General features: G+C 40.8%; 1 protein-coding gene across 8 annotated transcripts in view; it reads right to left on the bottom strand.

The window, feature by feature from the left end:
• Nucleotides 1-23,280, bottom strand: part of fmnl2 (formin like 2) — a 42,361-nt gene that overhangs the window by 6,579 nt on the left and 12,502 nt on the right. For 4 of the 8 annotated variants that reach the window (XM_023951086.1, XM_023951087.1, XM_023951091.1 and 1 more), the window contains exons 3-24: nt 22,299-22,379; nt 18,031-18,107; nt 14,819-14,902; nt 12,879-13,067; nt 8,878-8,986; nt 8,652-8,728; nt 7,959-8,052; nt 6,994-7,068; nt 5,793-5,903; nt 5,487-5,636; nt 4,083-4,184; nt 3,584-3,905; nt 3,318-3,500; nt 3,124-3,144; nt 2,160-2,284; nt 1,877-2,079; nt 1,278-1,512; nt 1,121-1,189; nt 961-1,041; nt 753-882; nt 487-650; nt 312-413 (exon numbers count right to left, since the gene is read on the bottom strand). In XM_023951086.1, coding sequence (XP_023806854.1) covers nt 312-413; nt 487-650; nt 753-882; nt 961-1,041; nt 1,121-1,189; nt 1,278-1,512; nt 1,877-2,079; nt 2,160-2,284; nt 3,124-3,144; nt 3,318-3,500; nt 3,584-3,905; nt 4,083-4,184; nt 5,487-5,636; nt 5,793-5,903; nt 6,994-7,068; nt 7,959-8,052; nt 8,652-8,728; nt 8,878-8,986; nt 12,879-13,067; nt 14,819-14,902; nt 18,031-18,107; nt 22,299-22,379 — 2,784 coding nt within the window. Of the gene's footprint in view, nt 1-311; nt 414-486; nt 651-752; nt 883-960; nt 1,042-1,120; nt 1,190-1,277; nt 1,513-1,876; nt 2,080-2,159; nt 2,285-3,123; nt 3,145-3,317; nt 3,501-3,583; nt 3,906-4,082; nt 4,185-5,486; nt 5,637-5,792; nt 5,904-6,993; nt 7,069-7,958; nt 8,053-8,651; nt 8,729-8,877; nt 8,987-11,367; nt 11,477-12,878; nt 13,068-14,818; nt 14,903-18,030; nt 18,108-22,298; nt 22,380-23,280 lie in introns of those variants that run through there. The other 4 variants (XM_023951089.1, XM_023951090.1, XM_023951088.1 and 1 more) reach the window with 2 other exon arrangements.

Here is a 23,280-nt window from a genome sequence, read left to right as displayed (position 1 = left end):
CCAAACTGTTCCCAACGACTCTCCTGTTTTCACATTTTGGTTCCTTGTGTCATCGTCACACTCAGCCTTAGTGGTTAATGCCTGCTTATATTCCTTGGGGGGCGGCAGTGGGGTTCTGTTGTGTTTTTTTGTTGTTTAAAAAAAATAAAAAGAGCATTGTTTGAATAACCTCTGACATTTGCCTCTGTACATATTCAGTATTTCTGGCGCTCCATAAAAAAAGAGGAAACTCAAAAATGGCTCATGGTTGGATGACAGGTGAAGAGTGTCTTGCTGACTTTTTGTGTACATTTGTGTGCGTTCCAACTCACCCTGTATGCTTTAACAAATCTCACAAACACAGGGAAGAAAACAGACGGTGGAGTCGTTTTGGAGTTCTCCCCGAAGAACTTCAACACCTCATCAAAGGCATCCTTTAAACGAAACACTTCTGATTCATTTCTGACTTTCACAACTTCCATGTTTTCCCTCCGAAGGTGCCACTACCTGTGCAATCTTGGCGTCATCCTGCAGCTTCTTCAGCTTGCTCTCGTTGTGTGTGATGAAGTCTTTGAGCATGGTGTTGTGGCCATGCATGCTGTACTCCCTTTTGGTCAGATCCATGCCTCGCTGCAGCTCCTTCACATCTAGCAGGGCGTTGTCCAGCGACACTGCAGACACGCAGAAGTGGGGGTCAGAGAAGGAAATGGTTCATAAAGCGAACCATTGCACAAATCACGAGCCATGAAAAAAACTGCAACAAAAACGCTCACCTCCTGCAGCTTTTTCAACATAATTCAGCTCGTTGTAGAAGAGAGAAACCTGCGAGTATTTCTCTTTTACCACGTTGGCAATGTAATGCAGCAAAGTCAACTTTCGGTCTGTTGACTTGGTATCAAGTAACTATATGGAAAGGGAAGAAAGAAACAGTTTAAAAGGTGGAAATAGGTTTGAAGTTTGGCCCCAAACAGTAAAACTTACCAAGTCTAAGCTTTGCAGCTTGAATCCATAAACAGCTCCTCGTTTGCTGCTGTTCATATAGTTTCCAAGAGCCAAAATAATCTGCAGAACAAGCAAAGAGATATGTTAGAGGAAAGGATGCGAACATCTGACAGGATGAATCCACATGAAGCTGCTGCACCTCTAAAATCTTCTTCAGCTTCTGTGAGGATTTGATGGACACAGACGCTGCAATGACCGCGTGCAGTTGCTGCAGAATGGCAAAGACGTTGGTTTTAGGTCAGCATTGTTTATTTCCGCATCTTACTGAAAATGGGCATATTAAGGCCCTCGCTCACCGGCGTGAGCATCAGCACGCTTTCGCTGAAGTTGCCGATGAAGGCCATGATAGTCATCTTCTGCATGAGCCTTTCGATCTTGCTGAACTGCATCATGAACCGGTCCTCATTGGTCAAACTTTCCACAGGCTTGCGCTCTTTCTCAAATTGCCGAAAGACTTTGACCTCATTTTCCGTGGGCTGGAAGCGCATCAGGCACTCCACAAAATCCACCGGCAGAGTCCGCAGGTCAAACCTAAAAACAGGGACCAGACAATGAAGGACGGGAACGTATGAGCTTTAAAGACCAAATCCAATGAAAAGGGTGATTTTGGTGATTTTAGAGAGCTCTCATTTATAGGTGATGGGAAGAGGGGTGGGGTTTCTCCGAAACCAACAGTCCCGCCCAAAACTAAGAGGCAAATTTTTAGTAAACTACTGCAGCTCTGCAGAAACTATGTCCTAGAAAACAACACAGGTTTTTAGATTTTGGCTAAAAACGACTTAAAGCAGCTACAAGATCCAAATATGACCGGAGTGGGTCATTAAACTTGGATCTTTAACATTGTTTTTTTTTCCATGGTATAAAGAAAAACAAAAGAGACAATCTTGGAGCTTACAGCTGAATGGCCTTGCAGATCTCCTCAGTTGTCTTGCCCACTTTCCTCAGTGTGATGGCCAGGTTCTTTGCTCTGTTAGAGTCCAGCAGGGTGACTTTGCTGGGGCCCTTCTGGATCACCTTCTGCTTGCTCACGTTGAAGTCTATTGGGGGGCCCTGAGCTTTAGTCTTGAACATTTCCTCAAACTCGTCAACGTTTAAGTCCTTAAAAAAATCAACAAGGATGATGTCAAAGCGGGAATGAAGCAGGAGTTCATCATTTCAGATGAGAACTGGAGTTTCACCTCAAGTATCCTCTCGTCATCGATCTCATTAAAGACGGTCCCGTTGATCTGGTTTGGTTTCAGGGCGACCCAGTTGAAGACGGGCATGCGGAACTTGGTTTTGATGGGCTTCTTGATCTTAACAGCTAAACATGATACAAAGTAGTCAACAAAGTAACCTAGTCTGCGATTAAAGCTTGCACAAATGCACATTTGCATGCAGGGGGAGGGAGAGATGGGCATCTGAGACTGCAGACATGAGTGTGATGGTTTAGGGGAGATACAATCTCCTGAAACACTTAGATTTATTTAAAACACTTCAAATTTGCATCTGACCGGCAGCCTCCTGGCAGGAGGTTGTGCCAGTTTAGTAAGTAGCCCATATGGCAGGGATTACCTGCCAGGGCTAAAGACAGACTCTTATGGGGCAGATTAAAGCCATTTGCAGCTGCTTCATTGAAGCGGACCGTCAAGGTGGCGCCCTGCCTTCACACACAGACAGGCAGATAAGGCAGCCACAGCAAACATTATTAGCATTCCAGCCCGACACAGTTCCTATCACTTTAATCGGCTGCGTGCCGCAGCAGGTCACTCTGGCTCTGCATGCAAGTGACACTTTAAAAGTGCCGATGCGTCATTCGGGCGAGTGAAGACACTCACAGTCACAACAAAAGGTGGAGCGTGCAAACATTTTGAAACGTGGTATTTTCATTTAGTTTTGCTTCTTAAAGAATATGAAAATTCTGCAAAAAATGTTACTTTGCTGGTAACCTAGTAGAGTCTGTAAGATTATAATGCATTTGTTCAGAAATGCAGTGACTTTAAGAAATGAAAAAAATATATACATTTGTGGATTTAAAATGTTCCTCAAGCACTGAAGTTTTCATAGCTGAAGAATTCCACTGAAAATACCCCGTTCCAAAGTGAAGGGAGAACAATGGAAAGAAACAGGGACAGAACATAGAACCTGACAGGCAGAACCTACAGAACAGTTTGATGGGTCCCTCTGGTCAGCAGAGAAGGGAAAACAATTCACAGACAGGTCAATAGAAAAGCAGCAAAGGAAAAGAGAAAGAATTTACTTTTTGGCACAAAATCTGGAAACGCACAGACAAAATCTTAAAGGCTCTGGTGACACCAACAGGCAACTCGGAACCCATTTTTTATACGTTTCTTTACCTGCTAAGCCAGAGTTCATGATCACAGTGGGCGTCCCGCATCCTGGCAGTGGGGGGGGCATGGGAGGAGGTGGAGGGGCGGAAGGGAATAAGTCTGAGGCCAATCCAGGGGGCGGAGGAGGAGGAGGGGGTGGCGGTGGAGGCTGGGCTGGAACTGAAACGGATGGTAGTGGTCCGTTTGGTACTGTGAGAGGACAGGGTATAAAATAATCATAATGCAGACAAAACTAAATCAAAAGAAGAATTCATGCCTGGACTCAAACCCACATGTGCCATTCACTGGCAAAGGAGGGGGTGGAGGAGGTGGTGGAGGTGGACCGGCCATGCCCCCACCAGCTCCCGAATGATCTGAATTGACAGCAGGCCCGTTTCCTGTCGCCGTGGACCCCGTCAAACCCTCAACTCCGGCAGGAGAGGATGCCAGAATGGAAATGTCGCCGTCTCCCTTTTTGTGGATCTTGATGGTTCCCTGCTTCTCCAGCTCGTGGATCTTCTTCTCCAAGTTACTTTGTCGCTGGATGGCCTCATCCTTCTCCTTCAGCATCTGTCGCAGGGACTGAATTTGGGAGCTGGTGTCTTTGTAAGCTTCCTGTGAGGAAAAACAAGAAACAAAAATAGGACGGGTCAGATAACAAGAAAATATGACTCAGCTTTAATAAATCAAGTTTTAACTGATCATGATAAATGCACAATGTTTTGCTTGATTACAGATGCAGAAGCGTAATAATTATGCAGCAATGCCTAAGAAAACAGATGCTTTTCTGACCCGGATGGCTTCCAGGTCCTTGTTCCTCTGCATCAGCTGCTTCTCCAGCTCCACGATCTTGGACATTGCCTCATTCTCTGTGTCCTGCAGCTTCTCTGTCATCTGGGGGAACATCAGGAGGAGAAGGTCATGGAGTGACACAAACTTATTGAAGAGACAACATCCAACTTACGTAATACATCGACAGGCAGGGATGTGAGGATGTTCTGTCTCACCACAGTGCACTAATCAGTCAGGACTTAAAGGTCGAGTGTTAAATATTGTGCCTGTGTCCTTTCTGGTTACAAACGGAGCTAATCCACTTCCTGATAAACAACATGGAGCCATGAAGAGAAGAGTCCTTAGACTGTTCAACCAGGTTTAGCAGAATAAAGTAACATTAAAAAACCAGTCCAACCTTTTTTGATCTATTGTAAAAGCCGTCTCAGTGGTCTTTAAATTAGGATTATTTCCTTTTTAGTCAAAATTTAAAAACCATCGCTTTCTACGACAGTCTGTGAAATAAGCATTAATTTATTAGTAATTTGCCACCGAGTAATGCCCGCCCCCCTTCACCCTTCCCATTTCAAAGAGCTCAGAAAGGGAGCTTATTGCCCACCTAGCCTACATCACAAATAGTATCTTTTTTAAACAGAATGTTTTTGTCTGCTCCTAATTCACAATGATTTGAATACAGAAACACTCAGAAACATATTAAATACATATTAAATATAGTAAGTTTAAACCTGCAGCTGATGCACCCACTAGGTCTGTAGCCAGAGGTGACTGGGTGGAGCCCAGCAGACGCACCCATTTTGGATAATCTGTTTCTCTGCTAAAAGCTGTAACCTCTGGAACAATCTGCCTCTCACCCTAAGAGTGTGTCCAACGTTTAATACATTTAGAAATCAAATTAAAAAATGGTTAAATCCAAACAACAATGCACACGCTCTAAAGGAGGCCATATCCCATTTCCTATGTTGCATGAACATGTCAATATTTTATGTTAGTGTTTGATGCATATCAAATCCTGATCGTTTAAATTGTTTCATTACTGTAGATAATTTATCAATTTAAGTTGTTGATAAACTGTGTACAGACTAATTCACTTTCAAACTCTTACTGACTTTTAGTATTACAGTATTTGTCATTTTTACTGTCGATTGTGTGTGTTTTTGGTCTTTTTTGTTGGAAAATCTACACCTTGCCCAGGGACTCCATTTGAAAATTAGCTTTGCAGCTAACACTGGCACACTTACGGAAATGTTCATTGAATGTGCACTGTCCAAATAAACATAAAATTAAATTATTTTAATACAATGTAATGCTTAATTTTCTTTGTATGCATCTTCCATCATCAGAAAAGCGACACAAGAACATGTTAAAAAACTACAATCACAGCCTTAAAGACTTAAAGGCACTCACATGTGATATGTTCTCCTCCAGCTCCTCCACACGCTCCAAGGCAGCATTTTTGGTCTCTGCATCCTCCAGCAGGGCTCCCACATCAAACACATTATCCAGGTAGGCCTGGATCTGGACCTGCAGCTTATCGCTTTCTGTATGCTTTAGTTTCTGAAAAGATATTTTTTTTTAATTAGGAAAGTCATTTGAAAGCAAGATTCATAAAAGGACAGATTTTGTTGAGGTCATGGAATAGCTATTATTGACTGGCAGTGTTCAGACGGATGTCTGCAGCCCATTTACAAGCAGAGGTTTGTCTCATCTTACATCCAAGTAGTCGTCTAAACACAGTTTGGTGAAGTCATACTGCAGGTGAACTCTGAAGTTCATGTCCTCCACCGAGTGCACCACAATGTTGATGAACTGCATACACGCAACCTGGGAATTAAAAGCAGAAGGCGGGTAGTGAGACGTCACCTTCAGACACCGCAGGTAGTCATGGATTCATTGGCTTGTTTTAAGCAACTTTCAGCAATAGAACAAAGGAAAAACACAATAAAATCTCAAATCTATGTAAGATTTTCATTCATAAATTAATAGGAAAATAAATAAATAATGCTATCTTCTTGATCTTACAATTGCTCCTAATCATAGAAATACATACGCTACATACACACATACATACACACACACATACACATATACACATATATATATATATATATATATATAGCAAACTATATAATCCCACCCCCTTATCTTTTACTTACCCGGTAACTTTATCTTTTTCATTCATTCACTTATTCATCCTCTAAACCCATTTTGTCCATTTCTGGGCCACAGGGCTGCTGGAGCCTAACCCGAGCCACTTGCGGGCGAAGGCAGGGGATATCCTGGACAGCTCGTCAGTATGTCGCTTGATTTTTTTTTTAATTGTTGCTATAATTCAGTTTTTAACATCTATTTAAAGTTTAATAATTTTTTCGGTCCAAATGCAGATTATTTATCAAGTAACTAAGATGAAGTTAGAAAGCAAGCAAATAGTTTTAATAAACAGACTTTTTTCGTCCACATCCAGAAAAAGCTCATTAGCCAGTCTGATTTCAATCTTCAGAAAAGGAACCCGTCTAATATTAATAATGGCTGCATCACAAGAGCTTACAGATTTATGGGGCAGTCAAAGTGTGGTGGATGCGATCATGTGCAAGTTGGCATCTTCCTCCCATCACTTTATACTTTTCTCTGAATGGATCAGTCTCATTTTCCACGGCGTGGTTACTCATTAGCGCTCTCTCCATCTCCGTTGCATCGTTTCTCTGTCCCTTTGCACCTGTCTAACCCACCAGACTCACCCACCAAAGTGCTTTCTCAAGAAGTCTCTGCAACAGTGAATGATTAACATGGAATGTGTTCAGTCTGGCTCTGTGGGGCCCAAAAAACCTCACGAGCGAATCTCAGGTCTGCTCAGGGGGACTTTTTCAGGGATCGCAGCACAATCGATACTCATTAGGAGCGTGTTTGCACTCACCATGAAGTCGATGTTGTTGTCTTCATTTTTGAAGTACTCCATTAGCCTTTCAAATCGCTGCGTCTCCACGCAAACCTGCAGAACAAAAGAACACGATAGAGAATCAAACCACAAATGGAATAAATCCTAAACATGAGAAGAAACATTTATTATATTTACTTCTTGGTAAAAAAAAAAAACTAAAAAAAAACTATTTTCCAGCTTCTACAGCTATGGTTAAACATTTGCAACAAGTAGGGGGAAGACTTTGGTCTGTTTTTTGGGAAGCAGAAGAGACAGGTCATGAGGAGGGTAGCTCCGCAGACACGCAATTAAGAATTTAAAAGGCAAAAGAGGCATGTTTTTCCAAAATCCTCAAGCCTCTGCCTGAAGCTGCTTTCTGTGACAGCACATCAAAGCCACCCAAAAAAAGGTTGAGAGCATTAATGTAAAAAAAAAAAAACCTTCCTCCATCACATCAGCAAGCCTCACACTGCTTTTACAAGAAATAATCATAATTCAGCCTTAATGTCATTTGATATGCTGCCTTATTCTCCAACTGTGGCTGACGGCAACACTCAATATTTCATTCAGCAGAGTAAATATTACATTAACTTCAGTTAGCTTGTGTTTGTAGGCTGCGAGCTACAAAGTGGAGCTTCTGTCTAAAGATCTTCTCTCCTCTCTATCCAACAGCCCCTTTCTTCTTCCAGAAAAGGTCAGACAAGACTATCAGTTAGTAATCTTTCCTCATTTAAGCCTCGTCAAGCCTGTTGAATCCTGTTACCGTGCACTATTTTCTACGCGAGTCATCCGGAGCTACGCAGCTGTAATCTAAGGGCTAATTTCCTAGAAGCTATCCTCTCTGAAGCAGCGAGGAAAATGCTGAAGGAGGATTCCTCCGGCGCCGAGTCATGCTTTGAAACTGCACAGACGGAGGGAAATTCTCTAGTCTGTCTTGGCTTATCCGTCCTTGCAGATCGTACCTCCTTAAAATTGTCGAATGCAGAGAGGATAATCTCGTGGCCACCTCTCACGAGACAGACGGCCGCCAGGAGCTCCAAAACCAGAGCTTTGGTTCTGAAAAACAAGGAGAACGTACAAACAGGATCAGTCAGCACATGGGGAAATCCAATGGGATATAAACCTCTTTAGAAAATCTGCACATGACGTTACATCCTTTTTGTCAGATAAAAATACAAAATAGGGTAAATTTTGGTTGGAAAATCACAAATGAATGGCTAAAGGGCTCCTACTTGTTATAGTGTCGACTGAATTAAAAGTCTGCATGATGCGTGTAAGTGTGTAAAAGTGGAGGCCACGTCTGCTCCCTCTACGCTGGGTCATATTTGCCCGGATGAGACTGAATCTGACAGCTTAAGTGATTCCCTTTCTGATTTTGTGGACCTCTTTCAGCCCTTGGGCATGAAGTGACAACACAAACGCACACAAATAAGTCTCGACTTCACCAGAAGCTACTGGGGAGAAGCATCTGAGAGCGCATCTGCAAGAGCAACAGAGTGTGCCAGCGGTCTGGACGTCTCTAGGCAACAAAAGCACTCGCGCTGGATCTGACCCCGCGCCACTCAGAGTAACCTTATTCCATAATGTGTCTGAGGTTAGGAAACATCTGGATTGGTTTTGATGTTTATTCGTTTTTTATTCTGGTTGGAACTTACCTTGGGTTTTTGTTGTTGAGACTTAGTGCAATTTCATTCACAGCATGTGGGTGTGACATGACCATGTTAAAACCATACTGGAAGAAAGGAAATGAGAGCATGAGACATAGAGAAAAGTAAAGAAATGAATAAGTAAAAAGCTTTTGGCTTTTTTTTTTTTGCCTTCACTTAGATGATTGTGCTTCAGAGGGCAAATCAGAGTGACTGCAGACTGCACAGAGCTGACCTGGTAGTTCATGATGGCACGAAGGCACATGATGCAGACGTGGACGTCGTCTTTCTTGCAAACAAGCCTGGAGTTTTTTAGCGTTCGCCGGATTGACATAGTGCTGTAGCTAAAATAAAGAAGAAGAAAAAAACGAGAAAAAAAAAGAAATTATTCAGGAGGACTGGATAAACATACAAAACAGATGCTATTTGCAAATGAGCCCTCCTATAACTCAGTTGTCCTCACAAATGGGACCTTGCCTATTTGCATGAACACATAAACAAAGGCAGCACGGATGACAGAAACTCAAGGGGCCACTGGATGGCTTCTTTCAGTTGTTTTGAATTTAATGTTCTTTAGAAACATTTCAAACACAGCCAGCACAACAGCAGCCCATCATTTGCATGCGGCGCAGTGATTTTTGTTTGTTTTTGTTTGAAAGACCCACTTAATGATGATCCAGTTTTGGGGTGTTTTTAACATGTTCTCGTGGCATTTATCTGATGATTAAGGACATATAGAGAGAAAATTAGGCTTAAAATTGCATTTCTGAGAATGTCTTTATTCAAATCTTTGTGAATCAGGAGCAGATAAAAAAATGCAGTTTGAAAAAGATTGTATTTGTGACATAGGAAATACACTGGGTGGGCCACAAGCTCGGATGCATCCACTTGTAGACAAATAGATCCATGTCTTTGCTTTCCTCATTTGAGCTGGCATCTAGCAGAAACTATGTTCTAGAAAACAACACAGGTACCTTGATTTTAAAATGTATTTTTCATTGCACATTAAAAGCATTGCTGCAATGCGCCACAATTAGCTCATAGGCTATTTTTCATCTGTAGACCCAAACATGGCATAGTCATGATTAAAAGACCACTGGGAACATTTTTACAATAGACCAAAAGATCATCAGAGTGGGTCTTTAAGTGGACCAAAAAAGAAAAAAAAATGTTAGTTTTCCTTTCGATTTGCAGACGTTTATTAAAAAAAATACATTAGCAAGCGCTGAAAATTTTTTTTTGATGCAATTGTGGGGGTTTTACTGGCAGACCAACTTAGGGGGCTTCTATACAGGCTTATTCCCGTCAGCTCTCATGCCTCCAGGCATAATTCACCCGAGTCACAACAGTTTTGTGTGCCGTCTTCAAGGAGGCCCAGTCAACAATCATCCTCAAGTTCACCTTAAAAACAATTTTTTCTATAACTTTAAAATCAACCTTAAAGCTCATTAAAAGCTTCTATGTTTTTTACAAAAACACAACTGTTGGATAAAATTGGTTCAAACTGAATGATACTTTGACAGAATTGTAGCACTTTCTGCCTAAAATGATAAATAAAAAAAAATAAAATAAAAACAGTTAAAAATCTTTATTACTACTATTTCGGTTCATTTATCCCTTAAGAATCAGTCCTAAAACCAAAGTGTGGCAAGCAAATGAGTAAGCACTTTCTAAAACTTATAGAATTGCTTAAAAAATGTTTTAAAAATCACCAAGATGAATACCTGGTAAGGAATATAAACTAAATAATTAGTGAAATTACTAAATGGTCCTTCCAGCCTTTAATAGGAGCCATATTAAGAATCATCATCATCTCTGCTACTTCTGCCGTCTGTGCCTTTTCTCAAAGCCTCAGACCAAAAACAAGGTGGCCCCCACCGCTGCGTCTATACCTTTACTTTCGTTCTTGCTGACACTGAAGCCACACATGACACCTGGAACTTTTCAACCTGCTTGGACATGCCTATTTATGTCTTTCCCACACTCTCTGTTGCTCTGTCGACTAAGCGTTAGGTTACACTAATTTTCATACAGATACTGTCTTGCTGTAGGTGTTCATTTCTCTACTTTCAAGAGCAAGCGTTCACTTCTGATTCCTCTGCCTGTTGCCTGCTCTCAGAACCTATCACAGTGTCATCTGCAAAGAATATGATCCACAGAGATTCCTCTGTAACCTCGGGGTCACTTCAGAATTTAGTATTTCATAGGTTTTTTTTTGTTCATTCGTGTTTTATAGCGCTTTACTATCTTCTTCAAAGGCCCAAAGTGCTGTACAGTCACAGTCCCATTCACACATTCATGATGGCAGCTCCACTGCCAAACACTGGTGCCAACCTATAACCACCAGGAGCAATAAGGGGTTCAGTGTCTTGCCCAAGGACACTTTGATACCTGGGCTGGGAGGGCAGTAACGAAACCAGCGATTTTAGGCCGACCGCTTTACCTCTGCATCACGGCCGCCTCATTGCCTCATTGCCAAAAAAATTTTAAAAAAAGGACAAATTTTGCACAAAAATAACTAAATACAGATCAATGTTTTCTAAAAGGGGAGGACATTTTTGAAGCTTTGGGGGTTTATTGTTCTAAAACACCCAAACTATCAGAAATTATTAAAAAAAAATGCACCAGACACAAAAACAACAAACAGAAAAAAACTACCAGCTATGAGAAATTGAACTCTAACATCTACATGCTACTCACTAACTCCTAATTTTCCAAAACATACCGTTTTTTTTGTGAACACCTGGGGCAGCTCAGTGTGTTTGGAGTCCTTCAAGATGGCGGTTTGAAAAAGACATTTAGGTGAAGCTCAACTTATTGTTTATGCTCTGCAAGCGTAAACCTAAACAAAACAGCTAAAGGGGGACTTATTTCTTTAAAAAAAAAAAAAAAAGAGAATAAAAAACTAACGTCACCTACTTCACGGTTGATGTGACAGCAGTTACAACCGATTACTCTAGTAACTTACAGAAAATTGGTATAGGCTGTTCATTGTGTTTATACTTGCAGAAAGCTAATACTCTGCTCTGGCACAGCTGAAGGGAGAAACTAGGCTAACATCAGCACACAAGCAGCACAAACAATGAGCTCAGGGGAAAAAAAGCCATTCGCTCCAAGGAAAGGAGAATTCAGTGTCAAGTGCGGGGGGGGGGGGGGGGGGGGGGGGGCTGGCAGTACACATAATTCACATCCCATACGCAGACAGAGGCACAAATAAACTGAGCAGCTCTGGCAGGGAGGGGGGGTGTAATGTACAATAAAGGAGGCGTCTGTCTATAGGAATGCATGGGTGAGTGCCGGCCCACTATGTCCGGATTGGTGTCTTAGGGATGCACAAAGGTGACTGTGAGTCAGCAGAGCAAAGCTGAGACCTGCCTGCTGTCCAAGTGTGGCAAACAAGGGAACAGATGACTATGGACAAAAGACCAGGACAAAACAGAAGAAAAAATAAAATCAGCCCCGCTGAGGGTATATTACACATACTGTATATGCTCCAGAGCACTGGCACAAACAGGTGCAAGCTGAGCGTTTAAAATTTGATGCACTAAAGCTGTATTTAAGTGGCGCAATCATTTTACAAATTTAGAGCTAAGTTTAAGTTATTTTTTTTTTACAAGTTATTAGCTCTTTTTTAAACTAATGTGATTCAACATGCATTTTATTCTTGCTATCTCTGCAACAGACACTGGTTGGGTACTTATTGTCTTACAAATTTTAGTAAATGACGGCTGATATGATGATGAATTCCTCTTCTATACTGTTCTATAGCGTCCTAAAACAATGAAGGGACAGGTAGGATTACAGAAATGAAACATGAACAAAAGGGAATTGTACTGGGAAGCAAACATTAGCACAGACATGAATAAACTGCACTTGATTACACTTGATTTGTAGCTACAATGAACTATTGCCATTTAGAAACAATAAAACTTTTGTCTATGGTTGGGCAAATTCTCTTTGTATTTTCAGTCCTATAGTCCGATGAGCTATAAAAAATATTCTTTAAAAAAGGGATAAAAAAGGCATTCCTTCCACTGCATGTGTCCTAAGCCCTTTAAAGTCTTACAGACCTCATGACTGCACAAAGGAGCAGCTGATTCATCATATGAAATGTGTGACTTCTCAAAATAATCCCATGGCTTTGGCCAAACACTGGGAACTACAAACAGAAGAACCGCACCGCCCCAACTCAAACAAAGAAACAGGTTAACAGGTCACCGCTGTATGTTTACATACCGTAAGGTGGAATTCCGCCCAATGCGGGTGATGCCATTACCAGTGGTACTGGGAGGCAGGGTGCCTCCTCGACGCATGGTGCCCCCGTGATGAAAGCTGCCTCCTCGATGCAGGTCTTCAATAGAGCGACTCCAGGTCTTGGACTTATCCAAAGCATCCTCTGTGTTCTCCACAGAGTCACCATCGTAGCTGCAGGTAAAGGTGAGAAAAGCACGAGGAAAATTATTACAACTCCAAATATTAGTTCTACAATTTGGAAATCGTAAAGTTTTACAAAAAAATATCTCTTATCCAGTTGTCCTGTTGGCCAATTTTAGCTAAAGACTGCTTAGTTCGATGCCTCAAAACAGGTAAATAAAAATGAAATTAAACATTTAACTCCAAGTCAGTAAAAGAAACATTAAACATTTCTAAGCTTCTTGGACGGTTGGCTAAACAAAGCTAAGTCTAACCACCTCATAGTAAGCAGTGCGAATAACCCAGAAAACCACAGAACACATCCTGTTTGGTGCTTTTAAAAACAGAAATGTAACAAATATACACTAATAAAAATTATAGTTAGATCAGAGTGCTCCATAAATGTCCACACCATCTGCTGGGGCTTAGAAAAATAATGATTCAGATTTCTATGACTATCTTAGATGATTTTTGATATAGTGTCTCTCAAGTTTAATATTAAAGATGGAAAAGAAAAAGTAAAAGACTTTTACTGTTTTAAAAAAACTATTTCAAACTAAACCTCTTGTGTGTGTGTTTTTTCTGGCAACTAAGAAAATTCAAGAGTGGAACAAGTTCAGAAATGAAAGCAAGAAATCTTCAGTTTTGACATAAATATCCCCAAAATATCATTTCTTCACATCAGTATCAAGCCAAGTTTCCAGTTCGGTTCCTATTTTGAGTTTGATTTATACGTTAGTTTATGTTTCATTACGGGATGCAGGGCGATGGGAGTGTTGAGAGCATCCTGTGCGTTTTCTATTTACCGGTAACTGTTGTAAGCCTGTAAAGCTACTTGTAGTATTATAAGGGCTTCATAGATAAAGTTAATTTAATTTGATGAAAGTAGTAAACTCTAAGCAAATAATTGTGAATAAGTTGAGAATAACAACAGAGATGCACGTCCTTATTTGAATCTGAAGAGATGAAGGGAGAGGGAAAAGGTCAGATAAGGTGACCTATGAAATTAATTTACCCGTGACACTATTAAGGGGTTAAAAACAAAAATTTGCATTTACTTGTACGTAGACTTTAAAAAAAAATTTTTTTCATTCTCCAACATCTTAAATGATCTGATAAATGGCTTTTTAAAATGTAAAAAAACCTTAACGTAAAGTAACAATTATCTCCTTGAAAGCAGCAGACTGTTCAAGGTCAGTGCTCCTCACTCCATTCCAAATGTTATCACCTCCAGTTCAAAACAGCAGGATGGGAGGGGGCAAAGCACCAAGCTTGAGGGATCAGTGTGTCAGTCTGTACTTATAAAAGCTAAACCTACTTCTGTACAAAATCTAATTTAAAAATTTAGAGAAGATCAGTTTTGGTTACCCTTGACAGCTGTTAAAACGTTGCACTTTAGGGTTTTTCAGCTTTTATACAGGTTCCAAAGTTTAATGTGCTCCTGTAGCACTGCACAAACAAAACTTTACAGCCAACCATTCATAATGCAGACAGACTATTAAACATACGGGAAGGTGGAGGGGTGAATAAAATATTTAAGGACAAGGCTCTTTGGCCCTGAACAGGGACTTTGTGAGTGACTAACAATCACACAGTCTGTTCATGAATAGAAGCGAGTGGCTGCTATAATGCACAATGTGTCAGCAATGAGCCCCGAGTGACTCGGTGTTTCTGTCAGCCCGCAGCACCGATGGTGCTGGCGCTGCATGGAGACACACCAGCAGCTCTGAAGAGGAAAAAGGGGCAGTTCTTCTGCGACTTACTTGACGGCATACTGAGCAAACGCGAGGTACTCCACCAGCACGTCCAGGCCCTTGTTCTCTTCATTCAAGAACTCCCTCACCCACCTGAAGAGAGGAATGCACAAAAGGGAGCTCACACAAAATAAAACTCTACAAATTCTTTACATGTTCCGAAATTTTTAGATTAATGTGTAATTATAAGACAACTAAAGATTCTTTATTTAAAGTCCCACTTCGATGAACTTTTAATCCTTTTAAAAAAACATGGTCCTGGTCTTTTAATTATGATTATGCCGTTTTTAGGCTAAATTAAATAACCTGTGTCGTTTTCTAGAATAGTTTCTGCAGAGCAGGAGTAGTTCATGAGAAATTCACCTCTGAGTTGTGGGTGGCACTGTTGGGGCAGAGTAAGTCTTTCCAGACTTCCCATCATCCTGTTGTTTCACAACCCCAATCTAACATTACCGGAGCAACAAAAATGGATATCAATATTCATTTTTGTTCCAATATCTGATCTATCCAACTTTAAATTTAAATAAACTATATATTTTAAATATCCATTGGAAAATACCTCACAAAGCGTCAGTAATGGCTCTTGATAGATACATTCCTGCGTTGTTAAAAGGAGCATAATGATCTGTTTAATAGCTTTCAAAGGTTCTTGGCTCAAAGCAGCAAACAGATCATTCATGCATCTGTTTGCAGACCCAGAGGCTTCCACCTTCACATTTAAGGACTCTCCTTTTATTGCATGTGTGTGCTGCAAATTTGGGAAAAGCGAGAAGACAAAAACAATTTTTAAAAAGCCATTTTTATGTATTTTTACAGGCAAAGAACATAGCCCTCAAGCTTTTTCTTTTCAATCAAGAGCTACCTGTTGCATGTGCTTTCCTATTGCCTATCATTACTATATCAAGAGTCTTTGACATGAGGGTCCCATGTGTTCTTTTACCTCAGACAAATGCTTCGACAGGCATGATTTGCACAGAAATTTGCAGGGCATAAAGATAATGACTTTCCAGTCGTACTTTTGAGTGACACAGCACTGATGGGGCCACTTTAAAAACTGGCTTGCTGCTTCTTTATTGGCTTCCCTGCAGCGTAACAACATTTGACTGAATCAGGCTCACAGAAGCGGCCAATAAAGCGCTGCCTGGCTGGGAATGTTGTGTTGTAAAAGGAGGCAGGGGGCGTGGTTTCACCAGCCCCACATGGTAATCATTATCACAGGACGTTAACCGAGAATCCACCCATGCACCACATGTTGGCGGCCAGAGAGCGGCATGTCAAGACAGGGCCGAGGAGCCAGGGTTAGCATCAGACAGCCACCTTTCCTACAAAGTCCATATGACTGTGCATCTGTTATAAAATGAAGGCACAACTAGGTTTTGCTTAAGTAGATGATATTGTACTGTAAACAACCCCCAGCTTTTAAATCTCCCCCCCAAGTCCCTCCTTGGTAATGCATTATTGTCTAATCTAGATAAGTAAGATTACTCATGTGATGCAGCCTCAAAGCACACAGTCCCTAAAAAGAGTTAATCTTCGTAATCTTTGTAGAGGATGATTTAACCGTCAGCCAGACGGACATCGTCTCCGGCTGTGACGGGAAAATGTTTTGGTTTAGGGCAAAAATTCTGATCAGAGTGTAAACAGTGTGCAGAGGAGAAAGGCAGTGTTGTCAGACGCATGAGATAATTTTCTAACTGTTGCTGAAGGCCACCAAGTGATGCAAGTAATATGTGTGGGACTGCAAGGAAAAACACAAAAACAGTCAAATCAGGGGAAGAAGCAAAAAGCAGACTGTTTGGTAATGTTGCTGTTGCAATAGTTTATGGTGGAGCAGCCAGAACATGCTCCCACTGATTTCTCCTCCCATTGTTTGGCAGGATCTTCAGTTCTCCTGTGGCCATCCACCTACAACACTTTAACACTAAAATGCTTGTGTGGGAATAAATCTTTTGGTGCTGTTCGACTGCAGAATTTTACATTTTTTCCAATATTCTGTCCAGTATTCCTTCATATTAACTAATTGTTTTTTGATTATCTGTTTTTGTAGATTTTAGGAGAATGTCAATCTATGAAAAAAAAAAAGCTTTCCAAATTTGTATCAGGGCACTTAAGTATAACAATAATTAATTTAACAGGGATTATGCCACCACAGACCCAGATTAAAAACTTTCCCACCTCCCCAAACTCCTCCCAGTTCCATGTAAAGCTGTGTTTGATTGGTAAAGTGTCAATTTTTGAGAGAAAAACAAAGGTATAGTCCTCGTCTTTGCATTTCTTTTGGAGTAAAGATGCACACAAGCGTTATCAGCCATTGACTGCATATGAAAACTGGACTGAGTGACTCCTCCCACTATAAACCACTATTATTATTCAGTCATTCTATTGTACAGAATCACCATTCTTTCTGGTCGCCATAGAAACAGAGCCATTTGTACTGGCTCCAACATGGCCTTGTCCACATAAAAAAATAAAATAAAAAAGGCGATTAAATTGACTTCATTTTCCATGGGTGATGTCACTCTGCATTCGCCCGCAAGTGGCTGGGATAGGCTCCAGCAGCCCCGTGACCCCAAGAGGGAACAAACGGATCAGAAGATGAATGAATGACTGATGTCACACTCACTCAGTCCAGCTCTCATATACAGTCAATGGTAATAAATGATCACCTGCAACTTTGCATTAGACTTTCTTTTCAATTTTTAGCCCCATACTTGATACATATCCCAAAATGCAACAGGCTTTATCATCAACGTCGATCACAGTCCTTGGATACAGAGATGTCAACACAACAAAACAATAACTTGTGTGTCTGTCAGAGAGATATTGATCTCCCCTAAAGAGTTACCCTAAATCAGTATCAGTCATCACAGGTTAAGGCTTGCTTCACTGGAATACCTGACACTGCAGGTAAATGAATCAGCTTTTCATCTGTTGTGAAATCTGGATTCTTTTAGCACTACAGTCATATTTTCTTCATAAATACTAAAGTAAAACTACATCTAGAAAAACACGTTTTTCCTTCCACCCACAATCTTTTTTTTTTTTATCTTCCCGTGTTCTTTGGTGTAATTTTAGGACAATGTTTACAAGATTTGGGGGTTGATGTTTATTTCCATGTCTGTATCTACAAGTATCAGAATTTCCACTTCTTTTTTTGTTTCTTTTAAAATCTAATAGTATGAGCGTGACACCGTGTGTCACAAAATCCTGCAGTGACTCACCCTATATGATTGGTCCGTAAGGAAATTTCCAGTTCTCTCAGGACTTGGGTGGACTCCTGTACCCTCCGTCTGAATTTCTAAGAGAAAGAAAAACGGAACGTTTTATCATGGTGTCTGAAATATGAATTCTTCTTGGCACAGAGATGGAACAAATGCTGGTTTCACACCACTTTTTTTCTGACAGAAAAGTCAAACAGATTCTCAGGCAACCACTGTGACATTTAGATGTTCAGGGGAGTGGATAGTAATTAAAAACTAAAAGAGGGAGCGGTTTGGTAAGAACTTTTAACAGGAAAACAACCGTGAAGCTAAAGATGAGCTGACTCAAAGGAAACTCAAAATGCTTTTCCTAAGGCTATTAAATAATGAGGCTTAAGATTTTATTTTTTTCTGCCTAAGTCCAATCTTGTTATTGAGCAGCCACACCTCACACACCTTTGCTTTAAATAGCCTCCAGAAAGCAGAGCTGGCTGGCGTTTTCACAAGCTCAGCCTAACACGGATTCTCGAGCGGGTTGCTCGGGGATACACCGACAAGACAGATGAGCGAGCTGCTGAACGACTGGTTAGGACAAAAAAAAAAAGAAAAGAAAAAGGGAGCTGGCCCCTCTCTGCTTTCATCTTTACTGGGAGTTATCTGCCTTACCTACAAAAAAAAAAAAAAAAAAAAGCGGAAGGCCCTTCATGCTGTTACACAAGAGCATGAACAAAACAAGCTAGTGAAAGACCAGTGGGGACCAACAGGCTCAGAGGGTGATGGGAATGGGGGAAATCCCTGATGAGAGGGAGTGGATCTCTTACACCAGAAGTGGAACAAAGAAGGGGAGAAAACTGCTCTATTAAATCTTCAGCATCAGGCGTTCAAGTGTCTATGCAGCTCAAAAAAAACTAAATGAGGAAATACTATTATGTATAACTATAATAATCCTTACACAAAGAAATTTTTCCTAATTTTTGCCTCCAACATAACAAAATTTTAAAGTTGCTAGAAGAAAGATGAACAGATTTTGTTTTTACAACACAAGCAAGAATAAAACATTCTTGGTGTTGATTATAAGTCAGTAACAGAGATACATTTCTTTAGACGTACACACCAGAGATAAGAAGAAATCACTTTCTAAAAGGTTCTTACATCAGAGAGAAAAACAAAACTCAGCTTTTAGCCAAATTTCAAACATCAACAGAGAAGAAAGTGGTTCCCATAGCCGACTCTCTCTCGTGTACGTCTGTGGGCCTGGGCGGTTTGGGCTCGGAGCATGAGGAGATGAGAACCAGAGTGTTTTTATTAGGGAGGAGTCACTCGTCCGCTTGTGTGGAAAAGCAGAACATATTTCGGGGTACTGCGCAGACTCTCACAGCACCCTCCAAACACCCCACACTCCACACTTCTAAGTGCTACCAGCTGCACCGCTGAGAAGACGGAGGGAGAAGAGGGAAGAGAGGAAAGCTGAGAATGAGGTGGGAGCAGTGAAAGGGGAGAAGACAGCACTGCGAATGTAAAGGAGGGGAGGAAATTACAGAAAAAAAAGGGGGGTGTTTGGGGAAGTGTGAGCTCAGGAGGGGTCATCCTGGAAACAAATCAGCAGCTGATGCATTCTGGGGACTAGTTGGACTGTAGCTCTTCGTCCGGTTGCCTATTGGCTGGGAGCCGCTCAGAGGAATGCACTGGAGCCTGCCTATGGAAAGCAGAGGCAATGACCTCCAGAGCTCTCACAGTGGCACAAAGTGGCAATTGTTTGAGTCTGAAGAAAAGGGGGATGTATCAGGAATGCAGAAAGGAGCCCATAACTCTCTCTTTTCCAGTGCTTCTTTTTGTCTCTGTCAATCTGTCCCTCTCTCCGTCTCCTCTCTTCATTATTCGGTCTCCCCTCCCTGTCCGTTTGCCTTCCTCACTTCAATTTCAACGTGTTTCTCGATGCCTGTCCACTTCAAGGTTTCTCCCAGCTTACAGAAGACATACCCACCCAGTTCAACCAGTCATGCTGAACGAGGGTCAAAATGTCACTTAAAGTCCCACTCCGATCATCTTCTGATTATAAGAGTTCCCAGTGGTTTTTTAATTACGATTATGCCGTTTTTAGCCAAAATCAAAAAAACTGTTGCTTTCTGGGACATAGTTTCTGCAGAGCGGCAGTAGTTCATTAGAAATTTGCCTCCGAGTTGTAGGCAGAACTGTTGATGTAAGGTAAGTCACGATAAAAATTTCCCATCATCTATCCGTTTACACGCTAGCTTACAGCCACCCACACGCCCTACCTAACATTATCAGCCGTACAGTTTTGAGACAGATTGGATAACGAAACGAAGACGTACATGGATCTAGTTGTCTTTAAGTGGATGCATCACAATGGAGCAGAGCAGGAATCTTGTGGCCTGCCAAGTGTATTTCCTACGTCACAAATAAGCTCTTCTACAAAAGGCATTTTTTTATCTGCTTCTGATTCATAATTTGTATGAAGAAATACTCAGAAATACAGTTTGAAGTTTTTTTTAAGATACACCCTCTATCATCAGAAAAATGTCGCAACAACATATTAAAAACACGAAAAACATGATTTTTATCAGAGTGGGTCTCTAAAGACTGTTTGTTGGACATTCACTCAAACTTAAGGGAGACAGTCAGGTAACAGAGGGGCGTTTCCCTCCGACAGGGAAACACGGAGGGTGGTATCAATTTTTCCTCATCTAGATTTTGGTAAAGGCAGAGGTGCTTTTGGTCTTTGTTGCTCGGAACAAGTCCACTCATGCAAACACACCGTTTATTATTTTAATTCTCTTTGTTCACTTGACTCATCCCTTCCTCGCTATCTCATACATGTGTAATCCATCAGGAATTGGATTATGTGTCGGAATCACTGAGGTATGCAGTCCACCACACCGGACAGGTGACTTTGCTTTTTACTAGTCAATTTATCACCTTTGTGGGAAAAAAGGTCATGTTATCATTAATGTTTAGTTCCTAATGGGAATTTGTCAGAATTCCTCAATACTTCTTTATAAATTTTGATGCTGTTGCTGGTTGAAAAGAATGGCAACATGGCATTTCCTGGAACACAAAAAAGGAAATTGTGATTTTTGATTGCTTGAAATTAATTGTTTCTTCCCCCCCAAATTTACTGAAAGTTCACAATGGAAAAAAAAAAAAAAAAAGGAGAAACGGTTACATGTTAAAGTTAAATATATTTCCACAAGTTTTGGTCTGCTTAGCCAAAAAAACAGAACTGAAAAAACCAAGCAGTTTCCCTTCAGCTTTCGAATTGACGCTGCAAAACTAACTAGACTCAAGTGCAGTGCATTAAGCAACTACTAAGAGAATTACATAAAAACAAATTTGTCCTCTTTAACTTAAATACCAATGGGACCAGTTTACAAAAATGAGCAATAAAGTTGGTACAAAACTTTTGTTTGTGATCCTAGATTTTTTTAACTGATAAGGTGGTGCTAATTTAACAAAAACAAAACTTTTAATTTCATTTTTTAACACAAAATTTCGCAGAAAAGGGGTGTGGTCTTTTGATTGATATATTAAAAGCATCACTTACAGGAGCCACAAAAGAAAAAAAGTTGTCCTGCAGATTTTAAAAGATTTTTGCTTTTTTTACTCTTCAGATTCATTAACCTTTGTCACAAAACAACTTTTCTTCCTAAACATCATCTTTCTGTTACACAAAATCATCACATTTTTAATTAGCTTCGGTTTCAGAATGTTAGAAGAGTCAATGAATTACAAAGCCTTTTTGTGGCCAGAGTTTCAGTGCTAATTTCTTCATCGGAGGCCAGTTTTCCCCTGCAGCTCAGACACAGAGGCCTAAAAGCACACGCCAAGACTTGTCTTCATAAAGGCCCTCCTCCCACTATGTCCTGCTTCCTTTGGAGCAGCCAAGGGAAACAGCCAGAACTGTCTGCCGAGTTGACATAAGAACTTCTTTATCATGTAGCAGACACTTCTTAGACTTTTCTTTTTTGGCTTTTAACTCCTGCAACCCTGCATGGTGCATTCAGAACCCTTAAGCCTAAATGAACACCATTTACTCTTCTGTGTTACAGTTTCTTTTCAGGAAAAGACCAGAACTACAAGATTTCTGTAACAACTTCCATATAAACAGCTGTCTCCTTTTTCACTGTTTTACTTCTCCCCTGAAGTGCTGAGTGGCTGCTCACTAAACCCAGCATGCAATCCCAGACAAGAGACAGAGGATCCCAAATGTGACTCTGTGGGAGCAAGGCCACTGGAACAGGACAGCACAGGATGTTAGACAGGGTGCCCACCTTTCTTGGAACAGCTGGATCCAGATAACTTCTCAGCTTTTGGAGGTACGTGTGTGGCGGGTTTTTCACCTGGAATCGCTCCTGCCAAACAAAGGAAAGGAATGAGATGAGCCAACAAAACAGAGAGAATGTGAAAGCTGTGGAAACAGCAAAGATCCTTTTAATCATGCATTATCACAAGAGTGTCAGCATAAGTCAGACAGCTCAGAAGTGGTTAGTCCGTTTTGTTTACTTCTGTAAACTGTAAATTGAATTGAACAAATAAAGCTCTAGATTTCCATCTTTGACGCCACATCTTTTTAATCTTAATTTAGATTTTACAAAGGCACTACACCTGCAGATTAGAGGCGGACATGCGTGAATGTGCATGTCCCAACATCTACCGACGGCATAACTGTTCCCTGAAATACAGGAGATTAGTGCTGGATTTGGATCAGTGTGTTGAGCGGGAAACACCATTTGGATCCGACTAAGAATCACTTCCCAGCAGGCTGATCGCACCATGTGAGAGATCGGAGGGCGTTTCAGGGGGAAAATGATGCTGCCGGTTTGTGTCATTGACTCCAAATGTGCTTGGTGTCATTACTTTAGAGTAACAGTTTACAAACACAACATCCAGAGTTCAGAAACAGTAAAAAGAAATTAAAAAAAAACACAAAAACTTTTATTTTAAGATTCAAATGCACCAAAACCTACTGCATGTATAATGACAAATTGTTTTGTCATAACGCTTCTTTACAAGCTAATAAAAATCTCTCATCAAGGTGTTATTATTTGCGTCTATCTAACGCCTTTAAACACTAGTAGTAAAAATAGAATTTGGTCAATGACACTAAGGGTAGATTCGTGGTGTCATGTTGCTGAATAAATCCCCTAAAGAACATTTAGATAAGGTGTTAATATGACAGGTTTCCGGTTTTATTCTCACTATCCACTTTCTTTCCTGACATTTTCTTCACAGATGCTTTGTTCAGCAAAGAAG

The sequence above is a fragment of the Oryzias latipes genome, chromosome 21, assembly GCF_002234675.1.
Source record: "Oryzias latipes chromosome 21, ASM223467v1".
Taxonomy (NCBI): domain Eukaryota; kingdom Metazoa; phylum Chordata; class Actinopteri; order Beloniformes; family Adrianichthyidae; genus Oryzias; species Oryzias latipes.
This window is presented reverse-complemented; position numbering and strand designations above follow the sequence as displayed.